Source organism: Myodes glareolus, chromosome 12, assembly GCF_982192425.1.
Source record: "Myodes glareolus chromosome 12, mMyoGla1.1, whole genome shotgun sequence".
NCBI classification, from domain to species: Eukaryota; Metazoa; Chordata; class Mammalia; order Rodentia; family Cricetidae; genus Myodes; species Myodes glareolus.
The window spans coordinates 64,475,047-64,496,200 of record NC_142037.1 but is presented as its reverse complement, the minus strand read 5'-3'; the positions used below and the strand labels follow the sequence as shown (position 1 = coordinate 64,496,200).

The 21,154-nt window shown below is 43.8% G+C and overlaps 1 protein-coding gene across 18 annotated transcripts in view; it reads right to left on the bottom strand.

The window, feature by feature from the left end:
• Lmo7 (LIM domain 7) overlaps positions 1 to 20,758 on the bottom strand; it is a 203,707-nt gene extending 182,949 nt beyond the window's left edge. For 3 of the 18 annotated variants that reach the window (XM_085698242.2, XM_048421712.3, XM_048421714.3), the window contains exon 1: positions 20,483 to 20,653. In XM_085698242.2, coding sequence (XP_085554368.2) covers positions 20,483 to 20,551 — 69 coding nt within the window. In that variant the 5' untranslated portion in view covers positions 20,552 to 20,653. Of the gene's footprint in view, positions 1 to 20,482 lie in introns of all 18 variants that reach the window. The other 15 variants (XM_085698239.2, XM_048421711.3, XM_085698244.2 and 12 more) reach the window with 10 other exon arrangements.
• Between the last annotated feature and the right edge of the window lie 396 nt (positions 20,759 to 21,154).

Below are 21,154 nucleotides of genomic sequence, written 5' to 3'. Positions count from 1 at the left end.
TGTGCATTTAGTAGGGCTCCCTTTCTTTGAAGTTTCTCCCTCCCCCATTCTTCCCTTCCTTCCTCTGTAAATTTTTATTTATTTTTTATTTGTTTGTTTGTTATTTGGGACTAGAGATTCCACACAGGACTCCACACACACACAGCAGTCTCTCTACCATTGCAGCACACACTCGGCCTCTAAAGTCTCATGTGAACCTTGAGAATTCTGATATTTCCTTCTAGACTCCCGATATATTTCCTGCAGATAGATGGGGTGGGGGGCGGTTGGTTCAAGCTAACAAAAAAAAAAATGACACAGCAGAGACTTAATTATGAAAGCTTGGCCTATAGCTTAAGCTTGTATCACTAGTTCTCATTACTTGAATTACCCCCATTTATATTAACATATATTTTGCCCTCATGGCTTTTACCTCTCTTCCATCTTGCACCTCCTGTTTCCTCTCCACGCCCTCTGCCGTCTCCCCCCTTTTTCTCCCTCGTTCTCTCCTCTCTTCTTCTCTCCTTCCTAGATTTCTCTTCTATGAAGGCCCACAGATGTGAACCTGTCCAACCCTGACTGGAGGTCAGCGAGTCTGGGCTTATTTTCTCTCTTTCAAAGTTGTTGACAATAGGTGTGGCTACAAACAAGAAACCCTGGCCTAGGGTGTGGTCACTTGGTGTTTTGCATAGGAAAATGGCCCATAGAGATGGATCCCCTCTACCTTGAGCAAAGGTCAGAGAATCAAAGCCTATTCCTGCTCCCTCATTTTAAAATAGGAGGTTTGACATAGGGAGTGGTTGCCTACAGGATACTTACTCTAGGGTATTAATTCACTGCACATCTTGCCCAAAATATCAAATGTTTCACTCAGGAAATAATGACTTGATGTCTCAAATACTAAAGCAAGTCACTGTTCTGGTCATCCGTTGTGTCATGTTAAAGCAGTATTTGGCCTTCTCCTCCCCTTTTGTATTAGGGTATAAAAGCATATGAAAATTAAACACAAGCGAATTCAGTATTCAGTATTCACTGAATTGCCTTCCCAGTACTATCCTGTGTCTCTATTTCTTTTGCATCTCTGACCCTCCCGCCTAACATTTCTAATCCACACTCCCCTACCCTGGAATGTACGAAGCCAGAATCCACTGTGGCTGGACCACAACAGAAGTCACTCCAAAGTGTGGCTACGACGCCCCTCCTACTTATTCTCTCTGCCCGCCTCTCCCGCCTGTCCCTCTCCTGCCTGGCTATTGACCATTCTGCTTTTTGTTAGCCCCATCAGGTGCCTTAGGAAGGCAAGGTGAAACAAGTGCAACACATCTTTCATATGAAATGCACTTTCTTACACTGTCAAACAGATGCTGCATAACACACCTTTACACAGTTAAAGTAATGGTCCACAGTATAAACAAATGTAACACCATGTTATATAGTTAAAATAATACTTCACAACAATTTTCCAAATTTCTTATTTGGTGAAAGAGGGGAGGACAGAGTCTTATAATGGTTAGAGTGAGAAAAGAACTTTTTCTTTAATATGAAAAATAAGCCAATGTGTTGCTACTTTATAATTTAACTTTGCTCTCCAGCTGGGAACACTACTCACTGATAAACCTTAGTGATTTATTTTCTGCTTTGCATTTCTGATGTGAGATGCCTCTCCGTGTGCTGTGATGATGTTTCATTACCATTGGTTAATAACAAAGCTGATTTGGCCTATGGCAGGGTAGAATATAGCCAGGGGGGAAAGTCAAACTGAATACAAGGAGAAAGAAGCCTGAGTTGGGGAGATGCCAGCAGCTGCCAAAGAGTTAAGCTGTGAGGTGACAAGCCACGGCCATGTGACAATACACAGATTAATAGAAATGGGTTCATTTAAGATGTAAAAGCTAGTTAATAATAAACCTGAGCCATTGGCCAAACAGTTTGTAAATAATATTAAGTCTCAGAGCGGTTATTCAGAAACTAGTGAGTAGGAAAAAAACCCTTTAGTTATACTTTTCTTTTTTATTTGCATTTCTTTTGTTTTTTTTTTTTCAAGACAGGGTTTCTCTGTGGAACCTTGGCTCCTTGACTGCCTTAGAACTTTCTCAGTAGACCAGGCTGGCCTAGGACTCAGAGATCCACCTGCCTCTACCCCCCAATCAGGAACTAAAAGCATGCGCCACCATACCTGGTGTGATTTATTTTCTAACTCTAAAATCACTTAAGAGATTAGGAATCTTAGCTAAATTGATAACGCCTGATGTAAGCACTTATAATCTTCATAACGGTGAGTGATTCCTGATCTGTAGATTGTAGCACTAGGATTGAGGTCTTGCTTTACTAGAATAATGGAAAACTAATTACTGGATTGTTATCATGGACCGAGAGTTTGTTCTGCTTATCCACAAAATGGGATGCCCGTTACAGACTGCATCACTTGTGCCGATGGTTTTCCTTCACTTCCTCAGCATCTTGTCTTTCCAGAAGCAACATCTAAGGCTCTGAGAATCAAGTCTCACTCCGTGAAAACTTAAGAGTAAAGCTACTGGGTACAAAGCCCCGAGCTCCTGTTCTATTTCCCATTGTTCTGGAATGAGTCTCAAAGGCTCTGTGCACGGAGCCAGCAAGTTTGGTACCTCCTTTTGTGTCATTTGTGGCAAAGAGCAATAACAGGTCAATAAGTAGAGGACCACATCATTCTTGTGTAAGGAGAGTTACCACCAGAACCAGTTCAGGTCCTGCAGAAGTGCCCCAGGCCTAAACCCAGCTCTCTCACCAAGGCTTACTCTTCCTGAGACAGCTTGCATCTAGTTCGAGGCTCCTCTGACCTCACCCTCCTTCTTCCCAGTATTCTCTCTGCCCCCAAAGTCCTGCCTAGCTACTGGCCAATCGGCTTTTTATTAACAACGAGAGCAATGCATCTTCAAGGAGTACAGAAGCATTATGCCACAGCACTTAGGCCATGTGATGGCCAGTTCTCTTAGCTGCAGGATGCAGATGTTTGCGGCAGCCTGACTTAATGGCCAGCATATGGAACCATTAATTGCCGTCTTTTTCTTAAAGGAACACTCTTTTGTACCCCCAATGTTTTGACAAACCAATGCCTGGGCTAAAGGTACATCTCAGCAGAACAGCATTGCTAAGCTCAATCATCAACATGTGCATTTATGTGCGCACAGAGACACAAAGAGACACACACACGTGCACACACATGCACCCACGCACACACCCTCACACAGTCACTTCATGCCTCGCAGGTTATCCAGTAGGCCCTAGGCACTGACCACCTCTCTTTCTGCACTCAGCCCTTCAGGTGACTGAACTAATGTAAGTCAAAGCTGGGCTGCTGAAGGTGTAGATGGAGCTAAGATGCCGTCTCCGAAGTGACCAATACAAAGATTGCATGTATGGCTCATTATAAACACTAGGACAGTAGCAGGAGGAGCTTTCCCTTTTTATTTCTCTTAGCTTGGCCTTCTGTTTGTCTTACACTATCCCATTCACTTCACCTCATTACAGGGACTTGGATTCATAGTTGCTTTCCCAGGGAAAAATTTCTAACATGCTTAATAGAGTGACCTTCTAACTGTGTGAAATTATAACTGAAGCCCTTATTCAGTCCATGGTTTTCTACTCTACTTTCTATAATATACATCAAAGCGTACACATATACACACAAACACACACTGATGCACGCACGCACACACACACACACACACACATACACACACACACCTTCTGCTTTCAAACTATTACTCTCCATTGGTCCTCAAAACCACACAAAATAAGAGATCAGGAACTTAAGACATTGGCACAAAAGGACAAAGAGATGCAGAAGAGAGAAAACAGTGCAGAAACTTCCACAACGTAGAAAGTGGACGGAGCAGAAGCTGTGGCGAGGCAGAATGGGGTTTGCACTGCAGGGCACGCAAGCGGATCCTGCAGAGGCCGGGAACGCAGCCTTTCCCAGAAAAGACAAAAATGCAGAGACTGAGTGGATCTTTCTGGAGCAGAGTTACATGAAGTGCACAGCTTGGGGGACTGGAAGAAAAGACAGCTGACCAAATCACCAGAAGCTTCATAGAAGCTTTCAACTTAAAGAAGACCCAAGTTGAGAGAAAAATAAAAACAAAGGAACGAAGTGTAACGGATAGTACAGGATTGTGGGAGGGGGGCGTTGCTAATACAGGAATAGCAATCATGAAACAGGAAAAGACTATAAAAGCTGAAACACTGGAAAGTGCGCATGGCAGACACTCATTGTCTAACTCACATCATCAATCCCCTGACAATGGCAGTGCCTTAGGGGGGAGCAGTAACAAGCACATCTAATGAGGAGCTTTCCTGACTCCCTCGTGAATCAAGTGGGCTTCTGGGAAAGTTCTTCATGTTGCTGGCAAGACTTCCTCATGGTTCTTCAACTTGATGCCTTCTCAAGCCTGGACACACCCCAAGCAAGAGATCCTTGAGAGCTTTTAGTTACAAGCCGCGCCAAATGCTGAGACACTGGCCACATCTTAAGTTTGGGTCCCCCAACAGCCCACCTAAGTTGCAATTTTCCCAAAGTGCTTAGTTTTCCAAAGTATTTTAACATCACTTTGGACATCCCAAGCAGCAAGGGTTGCCGTTAGGGAAGTGGATATTGAAACCCGAATTTGAAGTGACTTGGCAATCATCAGGAAGCCGAAAGTCATCTGGAAATTATTAAGCCGAGAGGAGCCATTTACTTACATAAAAAGGATTACTGTAAATTGCAGTGTGGCCGTCACCCACATTCTCCTACCCGACCTCAGTCCACATTTCAAGAGCATCAGCTACTTGGCAAGTTGTGACTTTCAGGTCTGACAAGCATTTGCCAAGTCTAAAAATGTTTGCACACTGGCTTAAAAACAGACAGTTGTCTAAACTTTATCCTTTGAATAAAATACCTAAAAATCCACTTCCCCGTTTTCATCCACTATAAAAGTGTCTCTTTGCTAAAACTGTTCAGCTTTAGAAGGGCATCGTAAAGCGTCCTTCTTGGAAAAGAACTGGCAATTGTCTTTTCCAAAATGAATACAGCAGACGAGGTCTATTAACAGAATGACTGCCTCAAACACACACACACACGCACACACACACACACACACACACACACACATGGTAATTCAAAGGAAGAAAAATGCATATAAAAAGAAAAATAGCTGAGACAGACATGTAAATGCCTTACATAATTTATTTGGAAAAAACTTAATACATGAATCTATATTCCCACTTCATCATACTTGATGCCAATGAAAAGGAAAGAATACTGAGTATAAGAACATGTGAACACATTTCCAGAGAGATAAATGTGCAATTCACTTCCTTCAGTGTAAAACGTCTCCCTTAGGTCAACTAGCCTTACATTTTTCTTATAAATCTATTAATGGGCGTGACAGATCATTTTTTAAATTTTTTTCAGATTTATTTACTTTTATTTGATGTTTATAGATGTTTTGGCTGCTTGTGCGGCTGTGCACCGTGTGTCTATATTACCAAATGAGGCTAGAAAAGGGCATGAGATCACTTAGAACTGGAGCTACCTATGAGTATGAGTCACCATTTTGGATGGGGAATCAAATCCTCATCTTCTGGAAGAGCAACCGGTGCTCTTAACTGCTGATCCATCTCTCCAACACTGTTATGGATCATCTTAATTCTCAACTTAACTGGATTTAACCAGCCATGAAAACACATATCTGTGTCCAGAAAGGTTTAAAGGAAGAAGATGTACCCCTCAGTGTAGGCGGTACTATTCCATGGGGTCCCAGATTCTGTCAAAGGAGAAAGTGAGCTGAGAACCACCATTCCTCTTCTCCTGCTTCCTTGTAGAAGAAGTCAACCAGTCACCTCACATTCGTGCCGCCACGCTTTCTCTACCACGACAGACTGTACAGGAAATGAGCAATTCCTTCAACTGCTTTTGTCAAGTATACTCTAACAGTAGCAAGAGTAACTAATGCAACAAGAATGAACTAGTAGTAACACCAGTCAAACTGAAGCTGGGTGGGTAGGAAGGAGAAGATGTCAAAAGCAATATCCTTAGACAAGATGACTGCTCTCCAGGTGTTTGTCCTTTCTGACTTCAAGCCCTTAAGGATACATGGATATTTTTATTGCCTCTGCAGGATGGCCAGGCAGTGATGGCACATGCCTTTCATCCCAGAACTCAGGAGACAGAGATAGGCAGATCTCTGTGCATTCAAGGCCAGCCCTGTCTACAGAGTGAGTTCCAGGACACCCAGGGCTACACAGAGAAACACTATCTTGGAAAACAAAACAAAAAAAGAGGGAAAGAAAGAGAAAAGGACAGACAAAAAGAAAAAAGGAAAGAAAGGAAGAGAAAGAAAGAAAGAAAGAAAGAAAGAAAGAAAGAAAGAAAGAAAGAAAGAAAAAGAAAGAAAGACTGCTGAGGAAATGTTAGTAGATAAAATGTTTGCTTTGAGGACTGGAATTCATATCCCCAGGACCCACATCAAAGTCAGGCAGGCATGACAGCAAACTGAAATCTCGGCATTTGGAACACAGGTCACGGGGTCTTGCTGGCTAGCTGACTAGTCTGAATGGATGGGTTCAACCTCACAGTGGAGCAAGATAGAGAAAGACACTCAACACCAACTTAGCACCTCTGCAAGTATTTATGAACATGTGCATGCACACACACGCAAGCAGACACACACACACACATAAGAATGCATAAAATTCTTAACCATAACTCTTATTTGTGTAGTCAGGTGTGGTATGACATGCCTTTAATCCTCTGGAGGCAAAGGCAAGCAGATCTCTGTAAGTTAGAGGCTACCCCGGTTACGTAGCAAGTGCCAGACCAACAGAGAGCTACACAGCAAGACTCCTTCTCAAAGAAAAAGAAACAAAAACAATTAACAACAACAACAACAAAACCCTCATCTTTATAACTCAAAGATCGAAATAAAGAAAAAGATATCTAAATACAGCATGGAATGAACACATAGCGATACATACACACTAGATAAATAGCCGTCCTGGGAAAGGAATTAACGTTTCATTGTCTCATCTTCATGATATAAGGAGCCAAGCAGAATGGCAATGATCATCCAGGTGATCGATATTTGTTGAGTACCTCCACTATTTCGCATTCATTATTTTTGTCTTAACCTTATGCCATGTGCAATTCTCAACCGTGTGGGAACTTATGCTTAGGAGCATTGCACACCTTGCTCCTTACACCTGGTCCTGCTGTCTGTCATGTGTAGGTCATGCCTGTATGCTACTGCCTGGAATCTGCCGTCCTCACCCCTCCATGATGCCAGAACAGAGAAAAGAATCTAGAAACAACGAACCAAAAGAACACATCTTCCATTCTGAGGAAACTCTGCGGAACTGTGTGGGTTAGGAAAGTTTCACCAATTCATGAATGAAACTTGGTTAGCATGACTTTTAGAGTCATGAAACTAAGACCATTCACACACATTAATTCTAAAATTTGCAAATAAAAGTCTCTTCCTCTTATGAGTGAATACATACCGTGTTCCTCTTTTTGGGTCTGGCTTACCTCACTCAGTAAAGCGTTTTCTATGTCCATCCATTTGCATGCAAAATTCAAGATGTCATTATTTTTTACCGCTGAGTAAAACTCTAATGTGTATATGTTCCACACCTTTTTTAACCATTCTTCTATTGAGGGGCACCTAGGCTGTTTCCAGGTTCTGGTTATTACAAATAGTGCTGCTATGAACATAGTTGAACAAATGCTTTTGTAGTATGCTAGGGAATCTCTAGGGTATATTCCCAAGAGTTGTTTTGAGCTAAAATCGCTGGAAGGAGGAGCTGGTTTTCCCTGTGCAGGGAGGGGAAAGTGAGGGAGAGGAGATGACGCTTAGATGGCCCGCAGTGGAGGAAGAGGACCTTCCGAACAATAGGGTTTCAGCTTGAACACTTCCCACAGAAGACCACAGTAAGTCCTTCAGATTTGCTGTTTTTGATTATAATCCCCTTTTGCCTCTAAAATTTCCAGTAAGGCAGGCTGACATAGGAATGACTCTCTTAACATACACAGATGTTCTTTTTGAGAGAACATTGGTACCTTAGCTCCTCTGATCTCCTCTCTCAGAAGGGCCTTTGTCTGGACGGTGGTGACCTTGGTTGGCTGCGTCCCCACAAGCACTCTTGTATTTTTAACAAACAGGAGATGACTCTCCTGCAAATTTCAATCGTCACAACCCTAAGCATTCTTGAATGTCCTCTTTTCTTACATCTCTTCCATAAAACTAGAGCTCCCCTTAGCTGCTCTCTGCGTTTTGTGGCCTACAGCTCCCCTTCCCTCTTAACTTCTCAGAGCTCAGAACTCTGTCGGTTGTTACACACTATGGGCAGTTACAATCTGAATTAAGAAATGTCCCTGTGGGTCCAATGGTGATGGCACATGCCTTTAATTAATCCCAGCACTCAGGAGGCAGAGGCAGGAAGATCTCTGAGTTCGAAGCCAGTCTGGTCTACAGGGAGCGTTCCAGAACAGCCGGAGACCAGTCTGGAGAAAAAGAAGAGGAGGAGGAGGAGGAAATGTCCATTTGGTGTGTTGGTGAAGGCTTGGTGCACACCTGGTGGCACTATGTGGGGAGGTTCTGGAAACTTCAGGGCCTTGACTGGAGGACATATGTGTGTGTGTTGGTTGGGGTAAGGGGTGGTCCTTAAGGTGTATCTCTTATAGGTCCCCACTTGCTGTCCACCACATGAGCTGCTTCACAGGCTCCCTCTTTGTGTCCACCATGTGAGCTTTTACATGTTCTGCTACATGCCTCACACCATGATGTTACAACTCACCACAGGCCCAGACACAACAGAGCCAAGAATGGCCTTTAACTTCTGATCTCCCTGCTTCCACCTCCGAACTGTTAGAATCACAGGCACACAGCCCTCGCTGAGCCCAGGTTATGGAGCTCAGGGGAACCAACCTCGGGATTCCTGTGAGCTAAGCAAGCATTCTACCAACCCAAGTACATCTTCATTCCCACAACTGAAGCTTCCCCTCCCCCGTTTTTAAATTCCAGTTGTGAAAGAAGAAAACGAAGCAAGAAAGCTTCACATGCAGGAGCAGCTAATAACTGGGCAGGAGGTATGCATGTCAACATAGCAGTTCCAGCCACCAAAGATGGGTGAGCAGAGAAACCAACCAGCTGAGCAGATGATAGCCTCAAATTTTTCTTGCAGGCAAAGCTAAGGTCAAATACTGCTTCTACCAACAGTTCTGCCAGTGTGAGCTGTGTGGTTTTGGAAAGAAACTCAACATCTCTGAGCTTCACCCTCCTCATTTATTTAAAAAGAAGTTATAATGAAAGCAAGTGCCCTTTAATTTATGTGACAGTCAGGAAGAACAGCAACAGGATGAGGTGAGAGAAAGTCAGCGTGTACCAATACAGAAGTGGATGGGCATCTTCATTCAGTCTTCCTTTGCCTTTCATCTCTGGACAGAGCTCCTTTGAAAGCTTCCATGCTTAGATGTACGTAGTCATCCAGAACAATTCCTCTAAAAATGTACGTAAAGCATAGCACTACAAAAATATAGGGGGTCCTAGTGTCTGTGTTGGAGCAGGAGGGAGAAAATTTGCTGTTCTCAAATGGCCCATTGCTTTATTCCTTCCCCCTTCAAAGGACGTTTTGAGATATGATGCAGGGTAGCATGGAGTTTGCCATCTTTCTGTCTCTACTTCCCATTTACTGGGATTACAGGTATGCATCACCAAATCAAGCTATTGTTTTCTTTTGTCTCTGGACATACTAAAGGTATTTTCTGCACCTCTGCATGGTGGTTTGAATGAGAATGGTCACCATAGGCCAATAGATTTGAATACTTGGTCCACAGTAGGGGAAACTCTTTGGTAAGGATTAGGACGTGTAGCCTTGTTGGAGGAGGTGTGTCAATGGGGGTGAGCTTTGACATTTCAAAAGTCCACAATGCTCACTCCCGGTTAGCTTTCTCTACGCTCCTTCCGATTGGAGGATAAGGACGTAAGCTCTCAGCTTCTGCTCTAGCGCCACACTTGCCTGCATGCCGGTTGCCATGCCTCCCACCATGGACTCATCCCCTGAACTAAAAGTCCCAATAAACTCTTTGCATTAGTCATGGTGTCTGCTCATAGCAATAGAAAAGTCACTAAGAGAGGCTGCAATCGCACAATCTGGAACCAGTGAGTGCTTTGGCATAAACAGACTCCCACAGTTTCATGATGCCGCCCTGTCCACGGCAGAGGCATCAGCTACGACGGCTCACCTCCACCCTTCAATTTTTCTTGCATGGCTTCCTTACTGTATTTGTTTCTTCTGCGGCAAGTTTAGAAATGATTGAGCAGAGTCAATTTCTCACGGTTTGAAATTGCTTTTCAACAACCGTGCCTAGAACTTGCTCAATCTTGAGCTGAAAAGAAAAAAAAAAAACAAAACTAAATCCTAACATGACAAAATTAACTTCTGGTGTTGAGTGAAGCTGAGCCAGGAAAAGTCAGTTACATCAGAGGCTGAAAAGATGTCAAGTATTAAACATTAAAAGACATGCACTCTTTAATCTATTTGCTTGCCCAGAAAACACTTACAGAGTGCCCTATTCCGAGCTTGAAGGCGAAATGAGTCCTCATTCATTAGACACTAGGGTTCTGGTGGGATTGCCAGACAAACACTTTCTCTGTACAAAAACGAGTGACAGGGAGTGTCACGAACACAGAGCAAAGGAGCAGCATGAGGACATAGCCTTCCACGAGAGGAGACAGTCCCCACAAAAAGCAGACCCTAAGATAAAACCTTCTTTGTGTATTTGAAGAAGAGTAGAAAGTAACTATGGAGGAGGCTGTAAGACACGAGACAGGAAACGGTGACAAGAACATGTGGGGCTCTACAGTCTGGGGTTTCAAACCTGGGACCTGGAGGTAGAATGTAGCAAGTACAAGGGGTAGGGTGTTTGTTCAACATGAATGAAGCCTGGCGCTCTTCATAGATCGACAAGTTTCTCCCCATTAAGAAAGTGACCAGATAGCAGTTAAAAGGCAAAGACATCAGACTTACTCTTTCTTCTGTTTTTATGGGATAAAAGTTTAAGTCCTCATGAGAAAGAATTGCAAAGCCAAAGTTTACTATGAGGTTGGCAACAACTGTGCAATCTGAAGCATGATCAACTACTGACAAAGGAAACATAAATGTAGGCCATATGCCAACACTTCCCTGAGATGTCTGATCAAAATTTAGTTAGATATGACTTATATCATACACTGGCTCAATGTGTCCATAGAAAAAGGCTCCTAGTACCAAAGAGAGAGCTTAGCCCAAGGACCACCTCCTGCTCTCCGGGGGCCCCAAGTTCAGTTTCCAGCACCTACATTACAAAACTCAAAAACACCTGTCACACCGAACTGGCAACTTCTTCTGACCTCCTGGGATACCACACACGCAGAGGCACAAACCCACACACAGACACACATGCAGACATAATCTTTAGATGTTCATCATAAAGGCTCATAAGGCCCCATGAAGGACTATCGACGGTTCTTAACTGATGGGAGAGGAAATGTCACTCTCTTCAGTGGTGTGGCCGCTGATAAACTGCTCCAGTACAGAATATCACACTGTGCCTGTTCAAGAAACCATAATAAAATTCAGTGGATAGCTCGCTCTCTCGCGCGCGCGCACGCTCTCTCTCTCTCTCTCTCTGTCTCTCTCTGTCTCACTCTTTCTGTGTGTGTGTCTGTGTGTCCCTCTGTCTCTGTGTGTGTGTCTCTCTCTCTGCCTCTCTCTCTCTCTCTCTCTCTCTCTCTCTCTCTCTCTCTCTCTCTCTCTCTCTCACACACACACACACACACACACAGGCAAAATGATTCTCAACAGGTAGAACTACTTGCCACTAAGCCTGACAGCCTGAGCTCAACCCTTGGAACCCCGTCAAAGAAGAAAACTAATTCCTGAAAGCTGTCCTCTGGCCTCCACATGAATACCATGACACCTACACACACACACACACACACACACACACTATTAAAAGTAAAATCAATCTTTAAAGGTTCCCAGTTTGAAAGACTTTCTGCTACCTATTGAGCACTAAGTAGTTCACTTATTTATATCTTCAGCTATTCACTCTTCTTGACAAAACCATCACTGATCACTTAAGTCAACTCATTCTGGTATAATTCAGATTCATGACCCCGTCCCATCCTAGCAGGTTTTATGCTACTCTATGTATATACATAAGTATGATAAGTATAAAAATCAAACATTTACTATTAATAAAGCATACATAAATTTATTTTAAAACACTTTCTTTGATATACATGGAATTGGTCATTTATTACAGAAAACTAATTCACATACTGAGAAGTTGATGTGCCTTTTAATATAAAGAATTAAATATGAGAAGAATAGCTGATATCGCAGGATAGTTGATATTTTGATTTTAGAATTATCACTGCTGAAAGTGCTGTTTCACATAAACATGTAGCACAAAATAGCAGAAGCATGTATTGGGCTGGTTCAGGAATTCTTAAAAATTCTGTTCTAGTCACAAGCCAAAGTTCATTTAGTGATTTTTGTTTTTGTTGTTTTATGAAGCTCAAGTCAGCGATCCAAACTGCAATTGTTGAAATCAAGCATCCCATCAATATAAAATTCAAGGCTATATTAATTTGATAATTAACATGCTGAGAAATGATGGTGGGAAGCTATTAAAAATCTTTTCTTTTCCATAACTGGCGTGTTTCTGTCAGAACAAAAGACTTCATATGTACAGTAAGAACACTTCATTTCATAATGCGTGCTAGTCTCTAAGGTAAGCGGAGGTGTTCCTGCCAGCACCCATTAACGCTGCATGCTCTGATGGCACTCAAATTATCGCACCGTGGCCAACAACCTCTTAAAAATTCTTCCCACTAATCCTAGGCAGGGCTTTTCTAAGATCTATCCTGCATGCCCTTCCATTCCTATGATGCTAAAGTTCTGGCATTGCGTACCATCATCAAGAGACACCTGAGCCCTGGGCTGAACACGCTGTGCCCGAGGCTGAGAAGCAGTCTGCAATTCTGCTCTCTGTGCTGCTGTATTAACCTCTGGAAAGACTGCTGGCTTGGGCTGCTGTGATTCATCTCTAGGTTTCCTACGAGCCTCATCTCTTTAGCAAAGGAGCTGATTGGCTCAGCCATTCTGGTTCAGTGTTGCGCAGATACAACAGCTATTATCCTTATGAAGCTTTCAGCACATCAAACAGGTTTTTAAAGAAACACACCCAATAATTACCTTCGGGAACTAAAGAGCAAGCCCAGCGATGCGTAATTTATCATTTCTTTGGGCCCCGACACACTCTTGATAGGTAGCAGGCTTAAGATCTAAAAGCAACAATTAAATAAGCCAGCCTTCTGGCTGGACATAAGCACATATTCATTTATCAAACATTTGAGATCTGTCTGTCCAGAACTTGTAGGGCAAGACAGCACTACACCTCAAGTCTGAACAGGCACTTGGTATCCAGGGGAAGAGGGAATGCAAGGAGTACCAAAGCTGATTGGGTCAGTCCACACCCTCCTTGTCACACACACACACACAGAGGAAAGGACTCGAGGACATCTATGCTTTACCAGTTTCTGAAGAAACACCGCCATCTGTGACTCAGGTTAGCCTTGGTGATTCACTGAAATGAGGCAACCCTCCTGGTCTTAACCTCGCCTTCCTCACTCGTGAAAACCCAAGGAGTCGTCTATTACCTAAACGGGGAAGACACCCAGTGCTCTGAGATAAAGCACAAGGGCCATCCATCACTCATCTGCTCATGGAGGGGCAAAGGCCAACTTTTCTAACTTTATCCAAAATATCTGAGTCTTGCTCGGGATAGTGAATTCACTTCAAGCTGTTACCCGGCCCCTTTGACTTAGGGGGTCCGAGTCTGCGGCTGATTCAAGGCCGTCGATGCACTGCAGGGATAAGCGGTCCTCTCCACGACTTGATGAACCCATCCATGTCTAGTTTTCAGTCACCAGTAGAAGATTCCAGTACCAAAGTGCTGGTTCCCTCCCAGTTCCTCAGGAAGCTCCTTCAGCCTGTTGTTCAGGCTTCCTGGAATCAGGCTATTGTGGTTCCTAGTCCTGAGAATCTGTCCCATCCCAAAGGAGTTTAGGAATTCCCAGACCTCTCGGCACCTCTTCCTTTCCTAGGAGCCTCCCCCCTTTTTTTTAAATTTGTCAAACAGATACTTTGTTCAAGAAAGGGTGAAATGTCATATAACAAAGGAGGGGGGATGTCATTAGGACACTTCTTGGCTATCCAAACACATGAGAAATCGATGCAGCTGGAGGTCAGAGTGCTAACAAAGCCACTCACAGAAGAGGTGGGACCCACTGGAGCCTTCTAGAAGGGAATTTCCTGGAGTGAGAAGCACAGGCTATCTATTTCTTGACCGATGCGCTGCAGATTTAGTACACAGAGCTCCCACAGGTGGCCACTCGAAACCTATGTGTTTCTCGGTATATAAGACATTTTCTCAGTAAGAACACACGGCTATCAACCATTCCTTGAGCTTACATTGTATGCATAGCTCATGTGTTTGAAAGCTACCACATCCCATCCCAGTAGACAAGTGTGTTAGTGTCTCAAAGGCTGCCCTGTCCAACTCCGTAGGCCTACTTGGGCTGTCCCTCAGTGTGCATGTGGCCTTTCGAGTAGGGATCCGGTGGTGCTGTCAATCACCAGATGGTGATGTTGGAGTCTTCACCAGAGGCCTGCAGCAGAGTCTGTACTACTCTCCACTGGGAGAAGAAACGAGTTGTGATCCTCAAAAATGCTACATTTTAAACCTGTTGCAGCTCTAGCCTTAAGATTTTGCCTGTACTGAGCAAGCACTGCCAGGCACCACACCCAATACTCAAGAGAGGGATACTGTGGTGCCCTCAGCTCCTCATCTCTGATGGAAAAGCAAATGCTGTTGTAACAGACAGTAAGAAAATGGATGATCTCTCTGAAAGACAGGAAGTGGCAGAAGCAAAGGTCTTAAGTTCAGAAGGAATTTCACGTGAGGGCGATTTAACCTGAGTATTGAAAAACGAAAAATTCCTGACTTACAGGGTGATTCATACCTGCCAACATGGAGGGAGGAAAACTGTTCAGTAGGCATAGGGAGGCACAGCACTTCTTATGCAAAATGTCACTCTTCAGTCAACATCTCATTAAACTACACAAATACCATGGGCTTGATAGGAGAAAACTACACGGTTATGAAGAAAAGGATCAAAAAATAAGAAGAAAGTAAATAAATGGGACGAGATTGCAAAGGACAATGAGTGACATGTTAAGGATTATGGACTTCAAAAAGTTTCATTAAAAACATTTATAAAAATAAATAATGTTCATATGACTTCTCAGAAAGCAAGGAACTGACAAGACCAGGCTTATGCTTGGAGAAAGCATCTATACAATAGCGGCTATAAGGACCGCCTAGATGACTTTCTATGCTTTTTAATGTGTGTGTCCATGTTATGCATGTGTGAACATCTATGTATGTTTGTGTGTATGTGTGAGTGTGTGTGACATGTCCATTGTCACAAAGAGTCCACAGAGGCCAGAAGAGGGCATCAGATTTCCTAGAGCTAGAGTTACAGGTGGTGAAGTCCAGGACCTAAACTCAAGTCCTCTGCAAGAGCGAAGACAAATGGAGTGCTGTGGTTCAGTGGTTTTCATAACAGCCATACAGACCCAAAAGTGGAGATGATTCCACCCCACCATGGGAAGATTATATTTGTTGAGCATGAAAAGGAAATAACGTAAGAAATGGAAGTGGGGTAGAGCTAGCACTCCATTGGTTACACCTGATATTTGTCTTATTTGACCATGACTTGAACAGTAGGATGCTTGTGATTGACTGAGACATAGCTATTTGTTACAAGTATAGGTTACCCTCTTTGTATATCACACTAACTTCACTATACCAAGAAACTTTATAATTCAACTTGACAATTGAAGTTACATGCATTGCTTTAATGTGGTGGTACACATCCTTAATTCCAGAACTCAGGAGGCAGAGGCAGGCAGATCTCTGAGTTCAAGGCCAGCCTGGTCTACAGAGTGAGTTCCAGAACACAGAGAAACCTTGTCTCAAAAAAAAAAGACAAAACAAAACAAAAACAAACCAAGAAAGAAAATTACACCTGTTACCAAATGTGCTTCTCTGAATTTAGAAACAGTTTTAAATGGATATTTGTCACGCTTATCTGCGTTTGAAAAGCACCAGTACACATTCATGAGACTTCCGTTTGACCTGAAGTCAAACATTGGTGTGCAGGGAGCATTCAGTATCTTACAGACCTGAGGTTGGCAGTCATGGTTAGAAAGGATACAGTTCAGAGAGAAAGAGGGGTAGAACTTCGATTATATCAATAGTAGACCCAGAAAGTACAATTTTTTTTAAAACCAAGGAATTCTTTAAATTCTTAAAATTCTTTAGCAAGAGGCAAACAAAATAAGTAAGAGGACAGCGAAAGAATGTCTTTGAAGGGTGGGGGACCAAAAGGAAGCAAACAACGATCCAGGACTCTTATTCTGGTACTGGAGTTGGCAGTGTACCCAAGCTGGCACCCTTCGATCTTTTCACAGGATGATAGCGATACTAAAGGACCCAGACCGCGAGATAAGAGGTAGGACAGGTGAGCAGGGAGGTAGTGAGTCAAGCGGGCCTGGTCTGTGCCAGCCATCAGCACAGCAGCGTTCAACCCTCATGCCTGGACAGCAACATGAACTCACTAGACTAGAAACCAGAGACCAGGCGAGGCGAGGAGGAGCATTTCTGGTTTTCAATCTCATCAGTCTTCTATCTGCTTAAGTTAAGGGTTTGTCCCTAAGCAGACAGAGGCAACTATTAGGTACAGGAAATTAAAAGGTACAGCAGAAGCACACTAAAATTAGTGAGTCCGTCTAGGCTGTGCTTTCTTCCACTTCACCACCGACTCCGTGACCTTGCCCGGAGAGAGTTGGCTGCAAACCATTGCCTAACTCAGTTTTAACCAATGTTTAATCATAAACTAGCCCTGCTACATTATAAATATTCCAAACAACGTTTCCGCTTAGATGATTCATCCGACATCACTTTGCGGCCTTATCTTAAAGGGCACCGCACCTGCATTTATTTCCACTGCAAAGTTACTCCCCAGGTAGAAAAACCTCTTTAGTATTCTCATTTTTCCTAAGAATCTCAATATAACTTAAAATGAAGGAAAAGAGAGATCAATAAAATGGCAATAGCCCTCACATCCCGCTTGCTCCATAATGCCCCCCAAAATGAATTTGAATAGCTTTAATTTTGATTGTAAGAATGACACATTGGGTATTTGTCATCACAGAGAGAAAATGGAAACGGAGAGTGCACACTGACACGGAGTCTAGTCGTCATTTAAAGTTTGACAAGGCTATTGGACTTTCTTGACCTTGGGAGTGTCAACACTGCAACAGAAGGGGTGGGGTAGGGAGCCCAGTAAAAAAGTGAGGCAGCTAGGCTCAGTCTCCAGCTCCAGCACAGCAGAAAGTATAGGTGAAGATAGAATAGCAGGCTATACTCTGTGCAAATATCACATGTCATAACGCGTGTACACACAATATATACAAAGGATGTATGGATCAGAAGCTTATGTAGAAAAAAATCAACAGAAAGAACAAGATAGAGCAAGAATATTAGCAACAGGGGAACTTGATGTCAGTATCCAGTTTGTGTTCCAAAATGGCAGAGAAACACTTAATTTTTGAACTAAGGGTCCTTGAAAGCAATAGGTTGTGATGATCAGAGTTAGACATTCTATTCTTTTGGGCAACAGAATATTTTAAACACAAGTTTTAATTGTAAAGAAAACACTGACCAAATAATCAGCTGGCAACACTTCAAATGCACAGAGTACTCCTAAAGCATAGTTGACAAACATTTTTAGTAGAGGCCAGGTGGAGGTGGCACACGCCTTTCATCCCAGCACTCCAGAGCAGGCAGATATCTCTCTGAGTTTAAGGCCAGTCTGCTACCAAGCAAGTTCCAGGACAGCCAGGGCTACACAGAGACACCCTGTCTCAGAAAACAAACAAACAAAAACTTAAGTAGGAATATGTGGACAGGTATGATGGCGCATGCCTTTAGTCCCATCACTCTGGAGCCAGAATAGGTGATCTGCATGAGTTTAAAGCCAGCCTGATCCTGATCTACATAGCAAGTTCCAGGCCATCTAAAGCCTCACAATGAAACTCTGTCTCCAAAAAAAAAAAAAAAAAAAAAAAAAAAAATAGAATATATAAATACAAAAATTTTCTCAACAAACATTAAACAGTAGCCCAACTGGTGTGTGACGGGAAAGCATTTAATTTTAAATTCTCTAACCATATTAAAGGGATCTGGCAGGAGCTTTAGAAATACTGCAGTCTTTGTGAATAAGGAATGTACCAAATTACTGCTGCTAAGCCTTTCCGTAGACTGGGATGCAGGGGGAAGATGAGTGAGCACACACGATGATCATCTCTGCACACTTGCCAGGAGTTCACAGGATGCAAATTTTTCACAGAACTCTTACAGAATTGTAAGCGTGCTTAGACAAGCAAGTAGTAGCGACCTTCCTAGGATCTAGAAACCAACTACTGGTGTGAAATGATCTGTATCCACATTTTCTGAGAGAAGCCTAAGTCTTGCAAAGACTGACACCACCTAGAAGTTGAATGACCAACACCTGCCAATCAACCAGGAGTCCTGTAAGAATGAAAAGACCCCCGAATCCCATCCATTCCCCCTTCCCCCATCCTCCACACTCAAATGAAAAGGAGAATGGTGAGTTTAACTTGCTTTCTGAAATTCTGCAGAGCAAACACCACTAGTGGAAAATTCCAGGTGAAGCCTTGACTTTTCCAGGTTTGTGAAGGAGCAAAGTTATTTCTCTTCACGACATTGCTGGGATTTTTCCACTCTCATTTCCATTCCAAATACAGTGTTTATAACTTCTCCCAGCCTCCCATGTCCTCCCTCCCATCTTTCTAAGTCACCTTGAGACAACTCAAAGTTTCAGCCCATAAAGGCACCAACACAAAGCTTCTGACACATCCCTACCATCTAGATAGCAATACCACTAACATCTCATGTCCTTTTACTGAAAAGTAAAAATGTGACATCACTTAACATTCATTATTTTTATTTTTCCCAAATAAATAGATAAATACATGTTTTTCTTTAATGTGTGCGTGTGTGAGCACGCATGTGTGTGTTTGGAAACTAAAAGTCAATGCCAGGTTTTCCCCCTAAGTCTCTTCTTAGTCTTTTGTTTTAATACACAGCGTCTCTCGCTGAAGATAGAATTCACCACTTTGGCTAGGCTAGCTGACCAGATAGTCAGCAAGTCGCATGGATCCTTCTGTCTCTACGGCCTTGTCTGTCCTGGGGTTGCAGTGACTTCAGGTTCTCAAGCTAGTGAGATCTAGTGGGCCATCTCCCCAGCCCTACATATGTTTCTTTAAAGAAAATAAAATTATATATGTATACGTATATACATATATATGTGTGTGTAGTCTCTCTGACATTCTTCGTGGTATTCTTCCTTTACCCAGGGACTCTTTAAGCTTAATTTGAATATTTAAATATGTTATTGAGGGACTTGGGTGTGATTAAGGAGTAGAGCTCTTGTCAAGCATGCCCAAAGGCCTGGATTAAATTCCTAGTGATTGGAAAAGGTAGCATGTGGCACCAATAATTCCAAAATGACTTCAATATTGGTGTAGGAAACATTTTTATAACAAGAAGGAAGCTACTGAGATTCCCACATTTGGAAGGAATCTTTCGACCCATCCTAAAAAGACATCTCAGACTGGAGGGTTGTAACAGTGCTAGCACACAGGAGTGGGTGTTCAATCACAACCATACATATGCGCACCCCCTCTCCTCAACTTGTCAACTCCAGAATAAAATAGCCTAGTCCGAAGGCAACGCAGGGACTGTCTCTCCTTCACAGGAATAAAGGGAACGGAAGACCTTATCTATGAGGCACAGCTGGAATAGCAAGACCTCTGTAAGAGCCTAGAATGTTTAGTTTTTTAACTCCAGAGTGGATGAAGGGTAGAGGAGGGTGGCAGCAGCCAGCTCCCAAGACTCACACTCACACTAAATACACTGTTTACCCAGGTGTCTGTCAGGTATCAACATCGCAAAGAAATGCACCCAAGGACCCCAGCCTAGCTCTGTGTTCAGCTTTCTGGGAAATGCTTTCACAGAGACGTCTGGGGAAGCTGGTTCTGGACTGGTCCTCTGGGGTGCACGGTACCAAAACCCAGTGGGCAAGCTCTGGGAGAGCCACAAGAAAGTTCGAGGAAGGACAGGCATCAGGGTATTGGAAAGGGAGAATCTGCACGGCTTCCCAAATTGCCTCTTCTTTCCTCAGCTAGGTCCACCGGACATAAGCTTAGATTGCCTGGGAACCCGGTCACTAAAAGACTCCAGACCGGAGGGCACAAATTCATCTGCAAAGAGCTGTAAAAAGACACTCACCTCTACCCATCTCTGAGCCTCTGCAAATGCAGCCGAGCAATCGGCCTCGGCGTCCTCCATCCCTTCCATCACTCGAGCAAGAGAGGGGAAAAAGCAGCTAAGTGGGTGCACTCCGGGACCCAGACGCTTCCCCTCCCTTTGTTGCGACGTGCAGTTTAAGTTCAGGAACCTAGCAGAACTTGCAGGTATTGCTTTCTCGAAACTCCTGAAATCGGATCAAACCAAGAGAGAATGGGGCGAAGAGGGGAGGTGAAGAAGTTGACTAGAAGCGGTGCACAGCGGGAGCCGGGACTCCTGGGAACTTCAAAAGTCGTAAGCTTGATCGCCGCCCTCAGCAGTGGCCCCGCCCCAGCCCACCCCCTACGTTCCGGTCCTCGCCCGGGTCCTTGCTGCCACCACTTTGGTCAGACTATCTGGGCGGGGAGATGCTCCCCAGCCCGCATCCTTCCCGCCTCTGCCAGCCTTCCCTGTCCCAGGCTCTCGGGAGGCGGTGCCCCTACAGCCTGCGGCCTGACATACCAGGAATAGCTGCACACAATTGCACCTTTCCGGGCCAAGAAACTTCCCCCGCGGGGACGCGGAGCCGCCAGGCCTGGCTGCCACTGCCCTCCGGCTCCACAGAGCCCGCTGACCCGTCCCAGACGCTCCGCAGTCCCCGCGACCCCCCGGGCT